The sequence below is a fragment of the Grus americana genome, chromosome 2 (assembly GCF_028858705.1).
Source record: "Grus americana isolate bGruAme1 chromosome 2, bGruAme1.mat, whole genome shotgun sequence".
Taxonomy (NCBI): Eukaryota; Metazoa; Chordata; class Aves; order Gruiformes; family Gruidae; genus Grus; species Grus americana.
The window spans coordinates 150,776,512-150,792,542 of record NC_072853.1 but is presented as its reverse complement, the minus strand read 5'-3'; the positions used below and the strand labels follow the sequence as shown (position 1 = coordinate 150,792,542).

Sequence of the window (16,031 nt, the reverse complement as noted above, 5' to 3'; positions counted from 1 at the left end):
AGATGCCTTATGTAGCTCTGGCATGCCCTTGGATTCCTCCTGCATCTCTGTGCTGTTACCCAAAGACTGCAAAGGATGGAAACAGTGACCCACTAGAAGTAGATGGTTGATGGTTACACCCGTGTCCCTGCTGCTTTTGGCTGCTTTTTTTTTTTTGCTTCTGTTTGTTAAGGTTTGCAGTATGATTGGGGGAGTATATGTTCATTCTGATTACTGAATTGAAAAAAAAATAGTAAAAATTTATTTCTTTGTATTTTTACTTATTGGAACAAATGAAAAATTGCTTTTTTGTCAGCTGGAAGAATTCTATGCACTGAAAATAAAATTTTTTTTTCAAGCAACTGTATTTAAAAACAGAAATAGCAGAACAGAGGAAATAGGAACACAGAGTGAGAACTGATGTGAAGATATAGTGTTTTACCCAGCATCTCTGTAGTTAAAACCTCACCAGAAATGTGGGAGACCTGTGGCCAGTTCTCTCCCTTCCTGAGCTGATCTGAACCCAGATCCTCCACCCAGGAAAACCACAGGGTATGCTAAGGTCAGACAACTCTGATCTCTCCTTCTGTAGTTTCACTTGTACAAAGTAGCTGAACAGTCACATAAACCCCCTTTGGAAGGAAAAGGAATTGAGCATAATTTGACAGGTAATTTTGGAAGGATGCAAACTGCATTTTTCTACAAATTCAGTATTAGTGCAGGGAATTCACCCAGCTCCAATTTTGAGTATGATTTTGGCAGTTCCCTGGGAACAGCTGTACTGCTGTTTCAGTGATCTGTGGTGATCACATCTTTCCATGGCCTAGATTGGCCTAGTGTAAGATGAGATAACAGAGCACACATTTTGTAGGCTTTCTTTTTTAACACTTCTTGTTACTTTTGACAAGGGTTCAGTATGCCCCCTCAAAACTAGATTTTGCAAATTAATTAAATTCACAGAATGAGATTAGCTTCATGGCCAGTTCACATGTGCACAGCAACTTTTAACAACACAAGCAACATAACACTTTTCATTTAGCAACTGATACCTCTGCAACGCACTGGAAATATAAAGCACTATATAAACCCCAAGTAACAGTTAAGGGTAAACAGTATCTCATAGTCTAGGATAGACATAAAATAATTCTCAGGTCATAAAACTAATTATTTAACACTATTTTTTGCCACATACACTTTTGTTTGTTCATTTCTAGTACCAGCCTTTTCTTGTGTAAAAGGTATGATCTTACCATCCTCAGGAGGGTCTTTTTTATAATTATAATAACAATAATTTATAATTACTAACATCAAATCTGGACGTCTATTACAAGGCAATACTCTTTAATGCAAAATACATGCTGGTATGTACAGCCCAGTGTTATATTACTATCTCACCACTGAGATTACTTGTGATACTTAACATGCAATTAATCTAAAACTGTAGTTTATTTTATTTGCAATGATCATCTTTCAAAGTAACAGTACATGTAAGATACTCTGTCAAGGATCTTCTGATATAAAACTAGCTTGGACTTTTCAGTTCAGTCTGAAGTATCTGCTGCTTGGATTTGCTTCTTAAAGTAAACATAATTTTATTCTCTTGAATACTAACATAGAAAGCAGGTAGAAAGGGAAAGGACAGGAAAGTCTGTCTTCTAAGCACGCTAATAGTAACAGAGCTATCTAGAACTGCCAAGAAGTATACTGACAAGAATAAAGAATAGTTCTCATTGTTTTGCTTTTGAGCCAAATTAACTGCATGTTGCTGTGCATGGGAAGCAGAAGAAAGAATATGTACTATTCCATCCATATCTAAATTCCTTTCTGCAAACAAAAAGGCTCCATTCCCAGCTGATTTGGACCTGGTGGCAGAATTCTGCGTCAATTTATACACTTTTCCTTTTTTCCTGAACCAACTACTGATTTATTACCTTTCCTACTCATCTTCCATCCCAGCTTTTAAAATAGTTTTTATTCATTATGAGAGTAATTCCTTACTGTATCAAGACAGTGCAAACCACCTAGCATTAGCTGGGACTAAAGTAACACCAGTAATTTTTACTTAAAAAAAAAAAGGGTCTGACTATTAACCCCAATGTTTGTAGCATATGATGTCTCTGATACTTTCAGTTTTAATTGTGTGATGGGGAATTAAAAATTTTTGTCCAGATTATGAAGAAACACGGGTACATTCTTTTTAATAATTATGGGGATTCAGAAAACAATCTGTTTATATGCTGTCATCCGAACACTCAGAAATGTTTGTCCAAGTCGTGCTAGACCAGAGGGAGCAACTTTCCAAGACAAGAAAATGCTCTAACATTATTCAAAGTGATATTTGTGACATTTCTAGGGTCTAATGACATTTCCAGTCTTTCCTTAGTTAAGCTAATCAGGTATAAAAGAATGCAGCAACATTGCTTCATGTATCATCTTAATGGAGTAGAAAGAACAGATTGGCACTTAGTGTCTCTGCCATTCTTACAAGTAGATGAATATCTCCTTACTTAGGAGCAGTCAGGCTTTTTCCAGCTATTTTTACATGTCTTTGGTTTAGTTTAGCAGGATGGTTATTCCTGGGGCTCCTTTAAAGTGCAATATTGATATTTAGCTTTGTTTGTGCATTTTTTCATCTCTGCTGGGAGTCTGTAAATTGAGAATGCTAAAGGCTGTTTGACAATTTCCCTTTTCTCTAGGTCAGCTACCCTGGAAGACAGTTGTGGCAAGCTTCCTTTTCCTTTTGATATGAATACCTTTGCAGCCTGGACAATAAAAAAATTCTGAAATAACTCACAATTAGGAATATCTCATTCTTAATCAGGCCTTGAGGCCTTTTGGAAACAAATCTCATTAAGTTGCACCAAATAATAATAAAGTTTTGCACAGCTGTTTCCTAGGGACCTGGAGGTCAGTTACTTCCTAAATCATAAGGTACCACCAGCAGACCTGCAGCCTGGTGAGAGAGCAATATCCTGTTCACAACTTACACGTAAAAAAATGACCATCACAAGTGGAAAGCATTAGAAATAACTGAAACACTTCTCAGATTGTCTTCTTTAATTACGACATTTGTTCAGCCAGTACGCAACAGCCTGCTGACACCACTTCAGCACTGCATCCTCTCTTCAAAGAGCAGATTTGAATGCTGGTGTGTTTGGGTCTGTCACTTCCTCGACAAACATAGTGAAATTCACACAGCCCCTTCATTTTGCGTACAACAGAATAATGGCAATGGTGGTGAGCAAGGAGCCTTCTGCAGCTCACAGCACGGATGAATGGAAGGCTCACTTCTACAGCAAGTGGCCTAAGTACATTCCTGCAGCATCCCTCAGCTTAGAGACTGCAAAGTTCCAACACCAGCAGACACATGGGCAGGAGAAATATTATTATCTTTTCAAGTTTACCAATAGCATTGGTTGCACTATATGTATTTGTTATATGCTCTGTCACTACACCACTTACCAATTTGCAGCTCTGGGTACATTTCATACAGACACCAGTCAACGTTGCAGTCACAATGCGTTTTCTCAAAGAGATTGTCTAAAACATCCCGTGTCACCTGACGCTCATCCACCATTAGTGACTTTGTGCTGTTATCGTACATGTGCACCTTGACAACAAGCTGAGTACAGAGTCACAGAAGAGTCAGTTAATTTCAGAAGCAAGTAAAAGGCTAGTCTGAATCTGCTAAAACAGATAAGAAAGATTAAAGCTGAAGGTTATTACTGATTCGAAGGCACCCTGTCCCACAGCAAGCTGAGGGAATAAAACAGCTTGGAAGCTTTCACATTATACTGCCACCAAAATAAAGATCTTTTCTCAAAAAAGGAAATTGAACCTTGTCCTGTGCATGACTTCACGAACGGTGAAACAGCTAAGGAGAAAAAGCAGGAGTTAATCTCTTCTCTTAAGGAAAATTCTGGATAGGGAAACAAAGTACAAAAGGACAAAGTGCCCTTAATGCAAGCTAGAAATGTGGGAAGTTTAGTCTTAAATGAGAAAAAGAATGGAAGAATCTTGCCATGCCAACAGACTAATCTGAAATTAGACTGCACGAAGATGGGCAGTAGTCCAATGCCCATCAATAAGCAAACAGATGAGTTTTAATATTGACCAAATTAACCCGAGATACTCGTAACTTCTTCAGATTGTAAAAGACAGATCGGTTTTCTTGACAATTATTTAGTCAGTTTAGAATTCAAGAATGACATAGTAATTTCATTATAGTGACATAGCCACAAGAAGATTAAGCCTTAGTTCTACCCTATGGTTCCAAATATTCAGAGTGAGAAAAAAAGAAGTGAAAAAAAAGTCTTCAAAATAAATGTTTCCTACCATAGGAGAATTGCTAACATCGCAAGGAAAAGAGCGTGACCAATGAGCAGTCCTAAGTTTAGTTACAGAGCTTTCCGGAAACAACGTTGGTGAAATCCTCCCAACACATTCTTGCAGAACTAGCATTTGTACATGAACATAAAAATGTGGGAACCATCGCAAGTCTGGACACCCCCAAATTTATTGGAAGCTTCAATTCTTCTTGGGAGCCCTGCGGGCTCTGATCTCCAACACTTCCCATCTCCTATTTGAGCAACACTGATAGGACATGATAGTTTTTTCTTCACATCCATTTTTCAGAGTTACTGAACATCTGCAGCTTCTGTTGAGTTCCACTGGAACACTAGCTTAGGATGAGTGGGCATAATTACATGACACATTGCAGCACTGCACAGACACTGGCTGAAAGCTTTCTAATTTGTTGGTCTAAAATAATTTCTATTATCCTCGTACATTACTACACCGCTGTGAAAGGATTTAGCAAGACCCTCATTAATTTAATTGGGGTTAGCTAAATCCACATCCACTGTAGAAGAAAAGATTAATACGTCCGGAATCACCAGAGCATAAGTAAGCAACATTTTAATGTACATTCCACTTTCTCTAAAGCAACCTATCATAACAGTGGGCTTTGCCCCAACATTGGGACAAAAAAAAAAAAGAGACAGAGCCTTCAAGCCCTCTTAAAAATAAGTCCCTCAGAGGCAGCATTTTCCCAGAGACTTCTCTTCAAGTGGATGACAAGACAGCTCCACAGAGTATCTTTAGATGTCTTAAGTTACAGAAGAAATATGAAAAAGCCTAGTGATTTTAGTAAGAACTTTATTATTGAGAAGAATGGTAAGATACTTAGCTGGTAGTTCTTATGGTAGCATTTCACTAATTTAAGGCTCACCTTTTTAACTTTGGCTTCCTTCAGTTTCTCCAATGCAAGTTTAATCTTGTCAGCTTTCGCCTGTGCCTCTCGCTCTTCCTGAAAAGACACAAGATAGTTGGTATACTTCTTAAAGCCAGCAACTTACGTTTACTTGAAAAGAGCTGATTCTTGTTATTTATATCCAGAACATAAGGCTTGTCATGGGAAACTTCATAGTAACAGGGTATCCCCAGCTTTCCTTGAGCTAATATCCTCTAGCCAAAGCTTTGATTTACAAGTCCAGTGCTTCCTTTTGCTGCCTAGTCATACAGCTCTTACATGATCTGTTCCTCAAATGCTACAGGAACGCCTGAAAACTGGACTCTTCTGTATTTCCATATGGGTTACAGCTGATACAAAAGAGAAGATGAAGGAAGCCTGAATGAAACAGCACTGTTGGATGCAGCCACTTGGAAGAAAACTTGCCTCTCAAGAGAGTTAAGAGAACTAGGATCTTACTGAAAACTTGGCTTGCAATTATACCACTTACAATTTTATATTTTCTGTTAAGTACATCATTAATTTACTTGAATTCTTTCACTTGCCATGTATGAGCTCTTACTGCATGCATACTTACTGAGAGGAACACTTCCTTAAATTGGATGATATCATAGCTTTTTATTCTAGTAATGGATCTACTGATTTTAACACAGACACAGTTAGATAGAGCACTCAGTTCATTCCAGCTTTTGCTGAATGCCACAGTAAGATTCCTAAATGTCTCAGTATCACCCAGCTCTTCTTTTACAAAGCAGCTGTATCAATATCATTCTCAGTATCAGTGAGGTTTGTGATCCAAGACGACTCTGGATCCACAGCTGCTGAGAGTTTTAGGTACATGTACCAGGTGCCAGCACCTACTGTTGCCTCTGTGACCGGTGTATAGATTGTGATTGTTCCTTTTTGCCATCCATCTTCCAGTAGCCTCCCCCAATCACATACAGAGTTGGAAAAGTACATTTCGGACAGCAAGTAATTGTGGTTCCTTGGGCTGCCTTGGACTGTTAGTACTCCTGGAGGGTTCAGTTTCTTTCCAACTTTAAACCCCTGCTCCCCCTATTGAAAACTATCTTGTCTTTGCTTTCTTGCCTCTTTGCTGATTTTTACTGTCCCTGTTGCTCACTCTCACTTTCGCAGTTTCCTTTGTTTTAAAGGGGTAGGATTTTGTGTTATGGTACTCACAGGCACACCCAACTTCCAGTCAATAACTGGGGGATAAAGTTCCTGCCCTGCTTCCACACAAGATTTCTTTCTGTGTTACCTTCAGCCTCCATTTTCTACCCTAAAGTCGTAATTTTAGCGGTCTTTGGACTAAGAGAAACCCAGGATGGCTGTAACACATGCGAGATGCACTTGCAAGAAACTAGGCCTAACTAAGCATCGCCACCACTTCCTTAGCACAGAGACATCATAGAATCATAGCAAAAAAAAGAGCTAAGAAGGTTATCTTATTCATCCCAAGCTTTGAGGCAGGTTCAAACATAGCTAAAGTAGTTTTGACTGACATCCCTCTCACTGAACTAAACATCTTTTTTTTTATCACTGCTTGCCCTGGACATTAGCACATTAGCATCCTTTAGGATGTCAAAAATACAAGGTGAGGTATGCAACCTGAAAGACATGGCTTCAAGCACGCAACAGAGCTCTCACCTGAGAGACTTCATGTTTTCATAACCTTTGTCTGTCCTAATGTAGAAAAAGGAAATGATGCAAAGTAAATAAGCTATCAGATGCAAAATTTTAGCACTGTTGAAGAAAAGCTTTGACAGGCCACAAGATTTGTTTTCCCACTACAGTATCATCACTACGTTTTCTGGATCTTCAAATTAGTCTTCAAACAGAAGCACGTAAAAGTCATCCAGATAACGTCACAGAAAATGTAGAAGCCTTATTTTGCTTAAGGACAGTTTTAAAAAGAAATGTCAGAGTTGTTGGAAACTTATGAGACAGTTCTATGTTTCCCTGAAAGAAAGCCTGTACTTCTTAATTTTGGCACACTTAAAGGGTAGAGAATAGAGTCTTAGTATCACAGGTGCATTGGGAATAATTAATACTATTCTTATTTGACTACAGACAACCAGAAGTGTTAAACAAAACATCAGCCTTGATTGGCTCAAGAATCACTTCTTAACAATCCTGGCTAACAGGAACATGGATCTTGATGAAACAAAATACATTCCATTTACAGCTGCATTTCATTCTACTGAGCAGAAATGTCATGTCAAAGTAAATACTAACCAAGACAGTAAATACTAATTTGAAATCAGTTCTTTCTATGTTAATTTTAAATGGTTATTACCTCTATCATTAACACTGCAACTTGTGTAACAGCCCTATAGGCAATTTTGTGGACAGTAAGCTATACAATGGGTATGCCATCAGTATTTGAATACAGCTCAGAAAATGAGGCAACAACTGCAGGAGAAAGCAGAACCAGTGCCTTAATGGGGAAATCAACTACTGCAGACAGATTCCTTAGAAATGCCTCTGTGTCCTGCTTCCATCCCTCTCCGCCCTCTCCCTGTATCTGGAAAGAGACCAGAAAACACTGCTAGAGATTTAACTCAGCACACAATCTCAGGGGAACACTTTGAGGGAGACAGAAGTGACTTCCAGCTACATTTTTGCATATAGAATTCCAGTTGTGTTTAGCAAGGATATCCTCTTTTCCACTCTGAAATCTTGTTTGACCCTCAGGTAATGCAGGATGCTAGCTAATTAGCTCAGTACAAGACTCAAGGGAAAGAACTGTGCAGCACTGTTGATTTCAGTGAGCTTTAGATCACAGCATCATAGCAGCGCTGGTTGGACAAGAGGTCTGGAGGTCCGTAGTCTGGCTCCCTGCCCAAAGCCAGACTGTCATCAACAGGTGATCAGGTCAGCCATTATTTTGCTGGCCCCTGATCACTCCGTGCCCCTGGCCATCACAGTAGCTCTCTGCTGGACACTCTCCAGTATCTCGACATCCAGAATGGGGTGCATGTGGTGGTGCAGTCCCCTGGGCCACTCTGAGATCTCAGGATAAGCCCCATTGTACTGTTATCTTGGATACAAACACAGTGATTTTGGCGTCAGGCACTCTGGCCACATCTAGGCCATCTGCTGCCTGAACAGTACATCTGGACCAGCCTCACTGTGCTGTTATTTCAGTTGCAAGTGCAGTAGCCTGGAGCTGGGGTGGCCAGGCACCTGCTGGCCACACCTGGGCCATCTTCTGTCTGAATTGTCTACTAGAATGACTCAGCACCAACTGTGGACAGAATGGAGAATCCTGACCAAAGCCAATCATCTCTAGATCCTATAAAGAACAATTCAAAAAGTGAGACCCTTTGAGCTCTCCAGGACCACCGTGGGCTGTGTGACCCAGTATGTGCCCCTGAGCTGGGACACCTCTCAGGGTAGATTTTGTGAGGATTCAAAGATCATCCATCAATGATTTGGTGAGGACCCAAAGGCCTGATTTTGCAAGGTTCACTGACCGTCCGTTGATGAATGCTGGCACATAAAAGTGAGTAATTTATGGAACTCACAAAAAGGGAAATTTTAATCATAGGTTAACCTCTCTGTGTGTGGGTGCAATTGGTTCAGAACTATTTGTCTATTTGTGTTTGTGTGTGTGTGTAATTTGATCCAGGATTGTTTGTCTGCCTGTCTGTACATATGACTTGATGACCCCTATCTGTGTGTGCAACCCTGCTGTAAGTTTTGGGTGACCCTTGCCATTTTCGAATCTTTAACTAAGTCACTATTTTGACTGTAACAAATTCAATTGAATGATTCTGTTAAATTGGCTAATGATTAAGTGCTGTTAATAATTATACAATCTAATATTGTGATCTATCTCAAATATTAATAAATCCTAAATTAATGCTAAACCAAAGCCCTGTAACAAAATCACATTTGCAACAGTGCAGCAGTCCAGGTATGGCCTCACCAGTGCTAAGAGAAAGGAATAATGGCTCCCTCAGTCTGCTGGCCATGCTCCTCCCAACACAGGCCAGTTTCCCATACTGAGATGACTTTACATGCATGGTTCTTATTCGACGTGGCATCCTCCAGCCTGTTGCCTCCCAGACTGTACAAATGCATGGCATTATTCCACCCCAGGTGCAGGACCTTGGACCTTGCTGGTTTCTGAGGGCTTTGCAGGCCCAGTCCTCACATTTCTCAAAGTCCCCCTGCCATTCATCTTGTCAGTCAGAGCCTTTAATTAAAGGCATCTTCATCACTCAGGTCACAGATGAAAATGTTACAGAATACAAGCCCCAAACTGCTACCAGCCAGCAAACCATTGATTACTACCCCTTGAATCTGGCAGTTTGGTCAATCTCAGCCCACCTAACCAGCTACCCTTCCAGACTATAATTCCTCAGTTTCCAAATGAGACTATTTAGAAGCTTAGTACTTCCTTCAAGGTCATGAGTCTAAATCGAGATGGGGACATGTTTGTAGGACAATGGATAGAACTTACCTTGATAGCATCTCTTCTATATCAATTATACTAGCTAAATGAAAGACTTCAGCTTCTGAAGCTGTCTAGCTGCTGTTTTTGCAAATGTTGACATTCCTTTAAGATCGGAAGTTAACTATCTTTGAGATACAGAAAAATGGTGAAGTTCTTCCAATGCTTTCGACTTTCACTCTTCAAACAGCACTGAAAGGTCCAATGCACCAAATGAAGCTTTATCCAGTGAATCACTTTTTGTATAATCAGAAAGGTCCTCTTCCTAACAAATTTTCTGTTCCTTTTGCTAAATGTTTGCTGTACGATGCTAAACACAGAGGCAGCAGTGATACTGAAGTGATTCATATTCAGTTTGTGTGGACTTTTAAACCGCAATGAATTGCCCATGGTTTTAAGCAAAACTGACCCATACAGTTCTACAGGGGCTGACAGAGCACTTTTCACATTCTCTAAAATCTTTCCATTCCCTAAATGTAAATATCTTAGTTACTTTGCATATGAATGCTGAAAGAGATACTTTTAGATCTTTCATGATTTCAGATTCATGTTTTTTGGGCTGTACCACTCTTCTAATGCACATAGTCTCCTCACAGGGCTGTGACAGGGCAGAATTCTTACATTATCTCCCTCTCCACAACCTCATGTCAAAGAAATGAACTTCTAATGCTTCTACTAGAAATATCATGTTTGATTTCAGTTGCTAAAACAGCTCTGCAACAAACACAAACATGGAGGAGGTTGTGATAAGTCTGAAATTTTAGTGTATCGATAAGCCAATTGTTTATAAATAGTACCTACTGATAACTTTGACACCTCCTAAGTAAAAAGCATTTGTCCCATCTTGCAGATGGTCTTCATTACTTCCCTTCAAAGACAAGACCAAGAAGAGCAGAGTGATTCTGTGTTGGCATTAGGAGAGGTGGTACTTGTGCTCAGCCTTGTACCCAGTCTCCTAGCAAATGTTGAGTTTTACACAACTGAACAGTTTTTCCTATTGCAAGAAATCAGTTAGGCCAGGGACGGATCTGGGAAACATCCCCAGAACTGTCTCATCAGTACCAATAGCACAGAGTGCAATGAACAAACACAGTGACGTCTTCACAAAACTGTGGGATCTTTGGCCATGCTTTGCACTGATGCCAAAGCCAAGTTCTCTATGAGAAGGTGTTAACTGATCAGCACTTATTAAAAAAATTCAGTGACAAGTTTTCTGTTACAGCAAACCATTTGCAATGATTTATGCCTGTCTTGGGCTATCAAAATGATTAGAAAAGCAAAGGAATGGGCAATAGGTCAAAGAACATGCAGAAATTGCTGAGCCCACAATAACAGAAAACTCCCACCCCACAGTTCATGCATGTTGCATCCTTGCAGAACCTTCCCACGATGTTTCTACCTGGAATATCCACTGTTGTTCCAATGCCAAATACCACTTGCAAAATTATAAGAACAATTGAACGCTTAGAACAAAGCTCCACCCAGGCTTACCTGGGTGAGTGGCTCAGGAGGAGGAGGCGGCGGCGGTGGTGGTAGGTCTGAATCAGGGTCTGGAGGTGGAGGGGGCAAGTCATCCCCAAACCGTCCAGTAATGGTAACATAGGGACTTGATTTAGAACAAATGTCGCTATCCAAGGCTGTTGAAGGCTGAGTGACCATACTTTGCTGGTTGGCAGAAGAAGTTTTCTGGGCTTGTAAAGTTCTCTGTTCAACATCATTTATGTCTGCTACAAGATCAGCCATTAGAGCATCCAGGTCTTTGTCCTCTAGGGCACTTAGAGATTCTGTAAAGAAAACAACAAAATGTGTCAGAGTGCAATGCAAAACACTATGTTTCCAGTTCAGTGGAGATTAAATTGCAGAAGGCACGGTTACTGTAAGATATAAGGGTTATGGGAAAGGAAACAACATTTTAAATGGGTTCAAGAAAACAAATGTGTTTTAGGAATAGCCATTAATCTGGTCATACTGAAGTTCAGAGTACAAGGAACTCTATGACTACAAATTAAACAGGACAGGAAGCTTCATTTTCAATTATAGTGTCTCAGGCCCTTATGATGTTATGAAACCTGGCCTTGATCCAGCAAGGTTTCTGGGTACATGCTTAGTGATATGGATGCAAGAAATTCCATTAGCTCCCATTAGGCTATTTACTACATAAAAAATGCTTAGCAAGTTTTAGTATAGCACACAACAAACCGTGTAACTGAGGCCTAGATCAAGAATATCTTCGTATATTACTACAATTCTACAACTCTAAAATTAACATGAACCAGAATCAGAGAGTTCTAAGACACAAGAAATTGTATGGTACCGTTTGTAGCACATAAGTAATTGTGGAATCAACATCTCATGTAATATACAGGGTTTTGAGGATCCTTTAAGCAAAGAACAAAGACAACAGTCTCTTTTCAAAAGCATCTTATCAACCAGATAGAAATATTGTAGCTCTTGCTTTCTATCAATACTCTGTCAGACTATAAGATAAAAGCCTATATTGGAACTTTATACACAATTTCTTCTTCGGTTATTTGAACTAGCCATGGTATAAGAGATCATGTGGAATAACATCCTGTAGGATGATTTAGCTTTCTAGAAGACAAGGGTTCTTTAAGAACCAAAAGATTCAGTGGTTTAAATTTCTTTGTAGAGTGTAGTTAAAAAAAAATAAAAATCACAAATTGGGAAAGCTTTAAATGGCATTTTGGAAAGGGATGGACAGCACTGAACTAGATACACAAAAATGCTAATACAGTCCACCAAAGAACAGATCATTCATCAGACTAAGTGTGAATATGTCACTAGACTGTCTCAGTTTACTCTGCTTTATCCGTTATGCTAATAGAGTATTTTCATAAGCTTTTTATTTTCAGTGGGAAGTTGGCTTATGATTCTCTCTATTTATAAACTTCAACCCTCTTTACCGGTAGAGACACTAGGTAGCTTAATAGTGAACTGATTCTGGGACAAAAACATAGGTTAAAACCAACTCAGGCAAATGCAACCAACCAGCCCCCAGTAAAAAACAAACAAACAAAAAACTGACCACAAACAAAACCAAAGGGAGGGTTCTTTTTTTTAAACTAGGATAAATTCCCTCATTTGGTTCATCACACAGCCTCAATAAGCAACTGTACATGTGAAAGTGACAGTGCAAACCAGAATGAGAACAAGCAATGTAAAGTGGAAGCAGCTGAAGCCGATACTTCCACTGGACAAAAATGCTTATGCAGCTCTGACCTCACACTGAGGAACTTCATCTTCTATTAAGTTAAATCTTTACATAAAAAAGGTTGCATTTTAGATTTGGGAGGCTTCTCAGTTTTGTTTTCCTTTACACTCAGCCATTCTAAAAAGTCTGACTCCTATATAAGACTAAGCAATGTCCCTTTAAAAAAAATTTGCCCCCTTTGAAGTTTCCGAAATTGAGACACACAAATATACCTCCCCCTCCAGCAAAACAGATTTTTTTTTTGTTTTGGGTGGAGTTTTTTTGATCAAGAGTGTTTGAAGTTTGGGTTTTTTTTCTCATTTGTTGCTGTAAGGTATTTTAAATAAGCATAAAAAGCATGAAAGAGTCCATTCAGCTACTTACCGTTTAAATCTTTAAAACCAACTGTAAAGCTAAATTCATTGTTGGACACTTTGGAGGATGGAGGTTGTACAGTCTCCACTCCTAAACTCTGTTAAGGTATAAGAAAAAAAGAGGTATCTGATGACTTAATTGCTATTACAGACATTAACACTTGTAAATCAATTACCTGAATTTCTCTAATGAAATAGATTCTTCTTCAAGGAACAGAATGACACAAACTAGTTTCTAGGATTATGCCTAGACCAGTAAACTAAATGGGGCCAGGACAAGGGTTCAAGCACTGTCTCACAATCATGCCAAGTGTTTAATGTTTCTGTGCTTCTCAATACAATGTTGACCCATGCCAACTGCAACTCTTGTCACGCAACACCCGGGCTTGGTGTGGGGAACAGCAGAGCCTAAGGCTTTACCAATACAGACAGTGGATAAAGCCAGACTGATTTTTAGGTTTTGGTGGTTTTTTTGAAGGGAGGTGGGGGGAGAGTGTTGAAAGAGTTTAGCTGTGTACACATATGATCTATGCAGTGCCATTTGCTCCAGAATGCTTTATTTATTTATTAATATAAATGTAACCTGGCTGTTGCTTTCTCATGCTGTTTGCAAAAAAAATCCCAAACACAGCACACAACAAAACATGCTGCTGTTTGCAATGTAAACTGCAAATCTGCATAGTTAAATAGAGAATTTCTAGTTTGTTTGTGGCTTATTGTTTAGGAAGCAGGCAGGGAACCAGTGCTTCACAAGTTAGGAAAAGTGCATACAGTGGAGATAGAAAAAGATAAATTCTCCCTTCCATAGTGAGGAAGGTGATAGCTCTAATAAGCAAACACTGTAGACAAGACTGGAAGGAATTTCAAGGGCCTGTCCAGACCATGCACCTGTCCTAAGGCAAGGCAGTTATACCCTGAAATGCTTCCTATTACATAAATTCCATCATCACCTCTGGCAATCTGTTCCACTGCTTCACTATTCACTATTCCTGCCATCAAACCTCTCTTGTGATGCTGATCCTAAACTTCCTTTCCTGCAGCTGAAGACCATTCCCTGTTGTCCTACTCTCCATGGACATGAGGAGCAAAGTACTTCTCTCTGCTCTGATGCTGCCTTTTATGTATTTTAAGATTGGTGTCAGTCTCCTCTAGGCTAAACAACCTTGTGCAATCTTTTCTTATAGGTCATGTTTCTTTTCCTTCTCATCATTTCCATTGCTTTCCTCTGCATTTTCTCCAGTTGACCATCTTCCTCAAAATACAGTACCAGCACTGGACACAGTTTCCCTGTTGAGGTCTTACCAATGCTGCCCAGAATGGAAGACTTACTTCATATATCCTACAAGCTATATACTCTTGTTCATGCACCCCTGTGAGATGTTTGCCTAATGGTAGTGATGCTCATACTCAATTTGTACTAGAGGTATTTACATTTCTTAGAGTTGCCTGAAACTGGCAGACATTTTCCAGGCAAATTAATGCAAATCTTTTACTTGACAGCTCTTTTCACCTATGTCCTACCCAGGACACGTTGGCTGCTTCTGAAGTTATACAGAGCTGGAAACCAAAGCAGTGATAACTTCAAACACTGTTTCTGTGTTAATACTCTCTCATAAAAATAGACACAGTATAAATAAGGGAAAAGGGAGAAATGAAGCACATGAGATAGTTTTGCAATGCCTGAGGGGAAAAAAAAAGAAAAAAAGAAGAGAGAAACAGGGAGGGCACAAAATGTATTGATGAATGTATTGAGGAAATACTTTCATTACTAATCTACCAAGAAGTTGTAACATCTCATAATGGCCATAAAAATGCAGGGAACAAAAAGAAAGTACATGCAAAGGGAAATTAAAGAGAAAACAACTGAAATGCTAAAAAAAAAAAAAGTTTAAAATTAAGTACATAGAAATAGCAGAAAAGTCCAATTCTGAATTTGCATTTATTTTTCAGCCTTGTTATGCAATGTGAAGGCATCTCTGTTTGCTTCTATCAGTTACACTTACTTTAGGAACAGACAGATTGATGAAAAAGGGTGAAAAACTACCTACAGTCTCATACTGGAAATTAAGACTCTAAAGGCATTAACAGATGCATGTCTGTTAACTGAAAGTCTTCAGGTTTTCAGACATGGCTGTGTCCTTCTCCCATACAATGCTGAGGTGAGATGTGATGTGAGCACTTTCGAGAGAAGGCAGTCTCCATCTTAGAACACATGCCATCCCACCCAGTACTGCACTGATGAGTGCATTCATAACAGTGCTGTGTCTAATCTGAGGAGGTAAAATCTATCACAAGTAGTCTTTTGTTAATTTTCAAGGCATAATAATGAAATTAAATTACCCTAAAAAACCCTCTTTATATACATACATATATATATAGTTAATATGCATGGTTATAAAAAGACCTTAAAAAAGCAGAAAGGCTACCAAGGGGCAAAGTATTGTGATTTGACAACTAAGAACGTCATCTGCAATCTTGGCTTTCACACAGTTTAAGCATAATTCCTATTCTGTGGCTCAGAATTATTGGTATTTAATTTGTCAAGCACTGGGATTCACCAAGAGGAGAGACCTCTCAAAGCAGAGGCTGTAAGCAAACTCACACAGAATCCAAGATGACAGCTTAAACATCTTCAAGCATGTATTTATTAAAATACAACAAATTTATGGACTTTCTGGGAGTTTTTTTACAAATAAAAATGCTCCTTTCATCGGGTTTAGCAGGAAGTATTCCATGACTATAGGTTTAGAATTA

At 39.2% G+C, this 16,031-nt stretch overlaps 1 protein-coding gene across 5 annotated transcripts in view; it reads right to left on the bottom strand.

Moving 5' to 3' along the window:
• Nucleotides 1-16,031, bottom strand: part of APBB1IP (amyloid beta precursor protein binding family B member 1 interacting protein) — a 70,256-nt gene that overhangs the window by 36,021 nt on the left and 18,204 nt on the right. For all 5 annotated transcript variants that reach the window (XM_054816991.1, XM_054816994.1, XM_054816989.1 and 2 more), the window contains exons 3-6: nt 13,288-13,375; nt 11,184-11,476; nt 5,210-5,287; nt 3,442-3,601 (exon numbers count right to left, since the gene is read on the bottom strand). In XM_054816991.1, the coding sequence (XP_054672966.1) occupies nt 3,442-3,601; nt 5,210-5,287; nt 11,184-11,476; nt 13,288-13,375 (619 nt within the window). The remainder of the gene's footprint in view (nt 1-3,441; nt 3,602-5,209; nt 5,288-11,183; nt 11,477-13,287; nt 13,376-16,031) is intronic.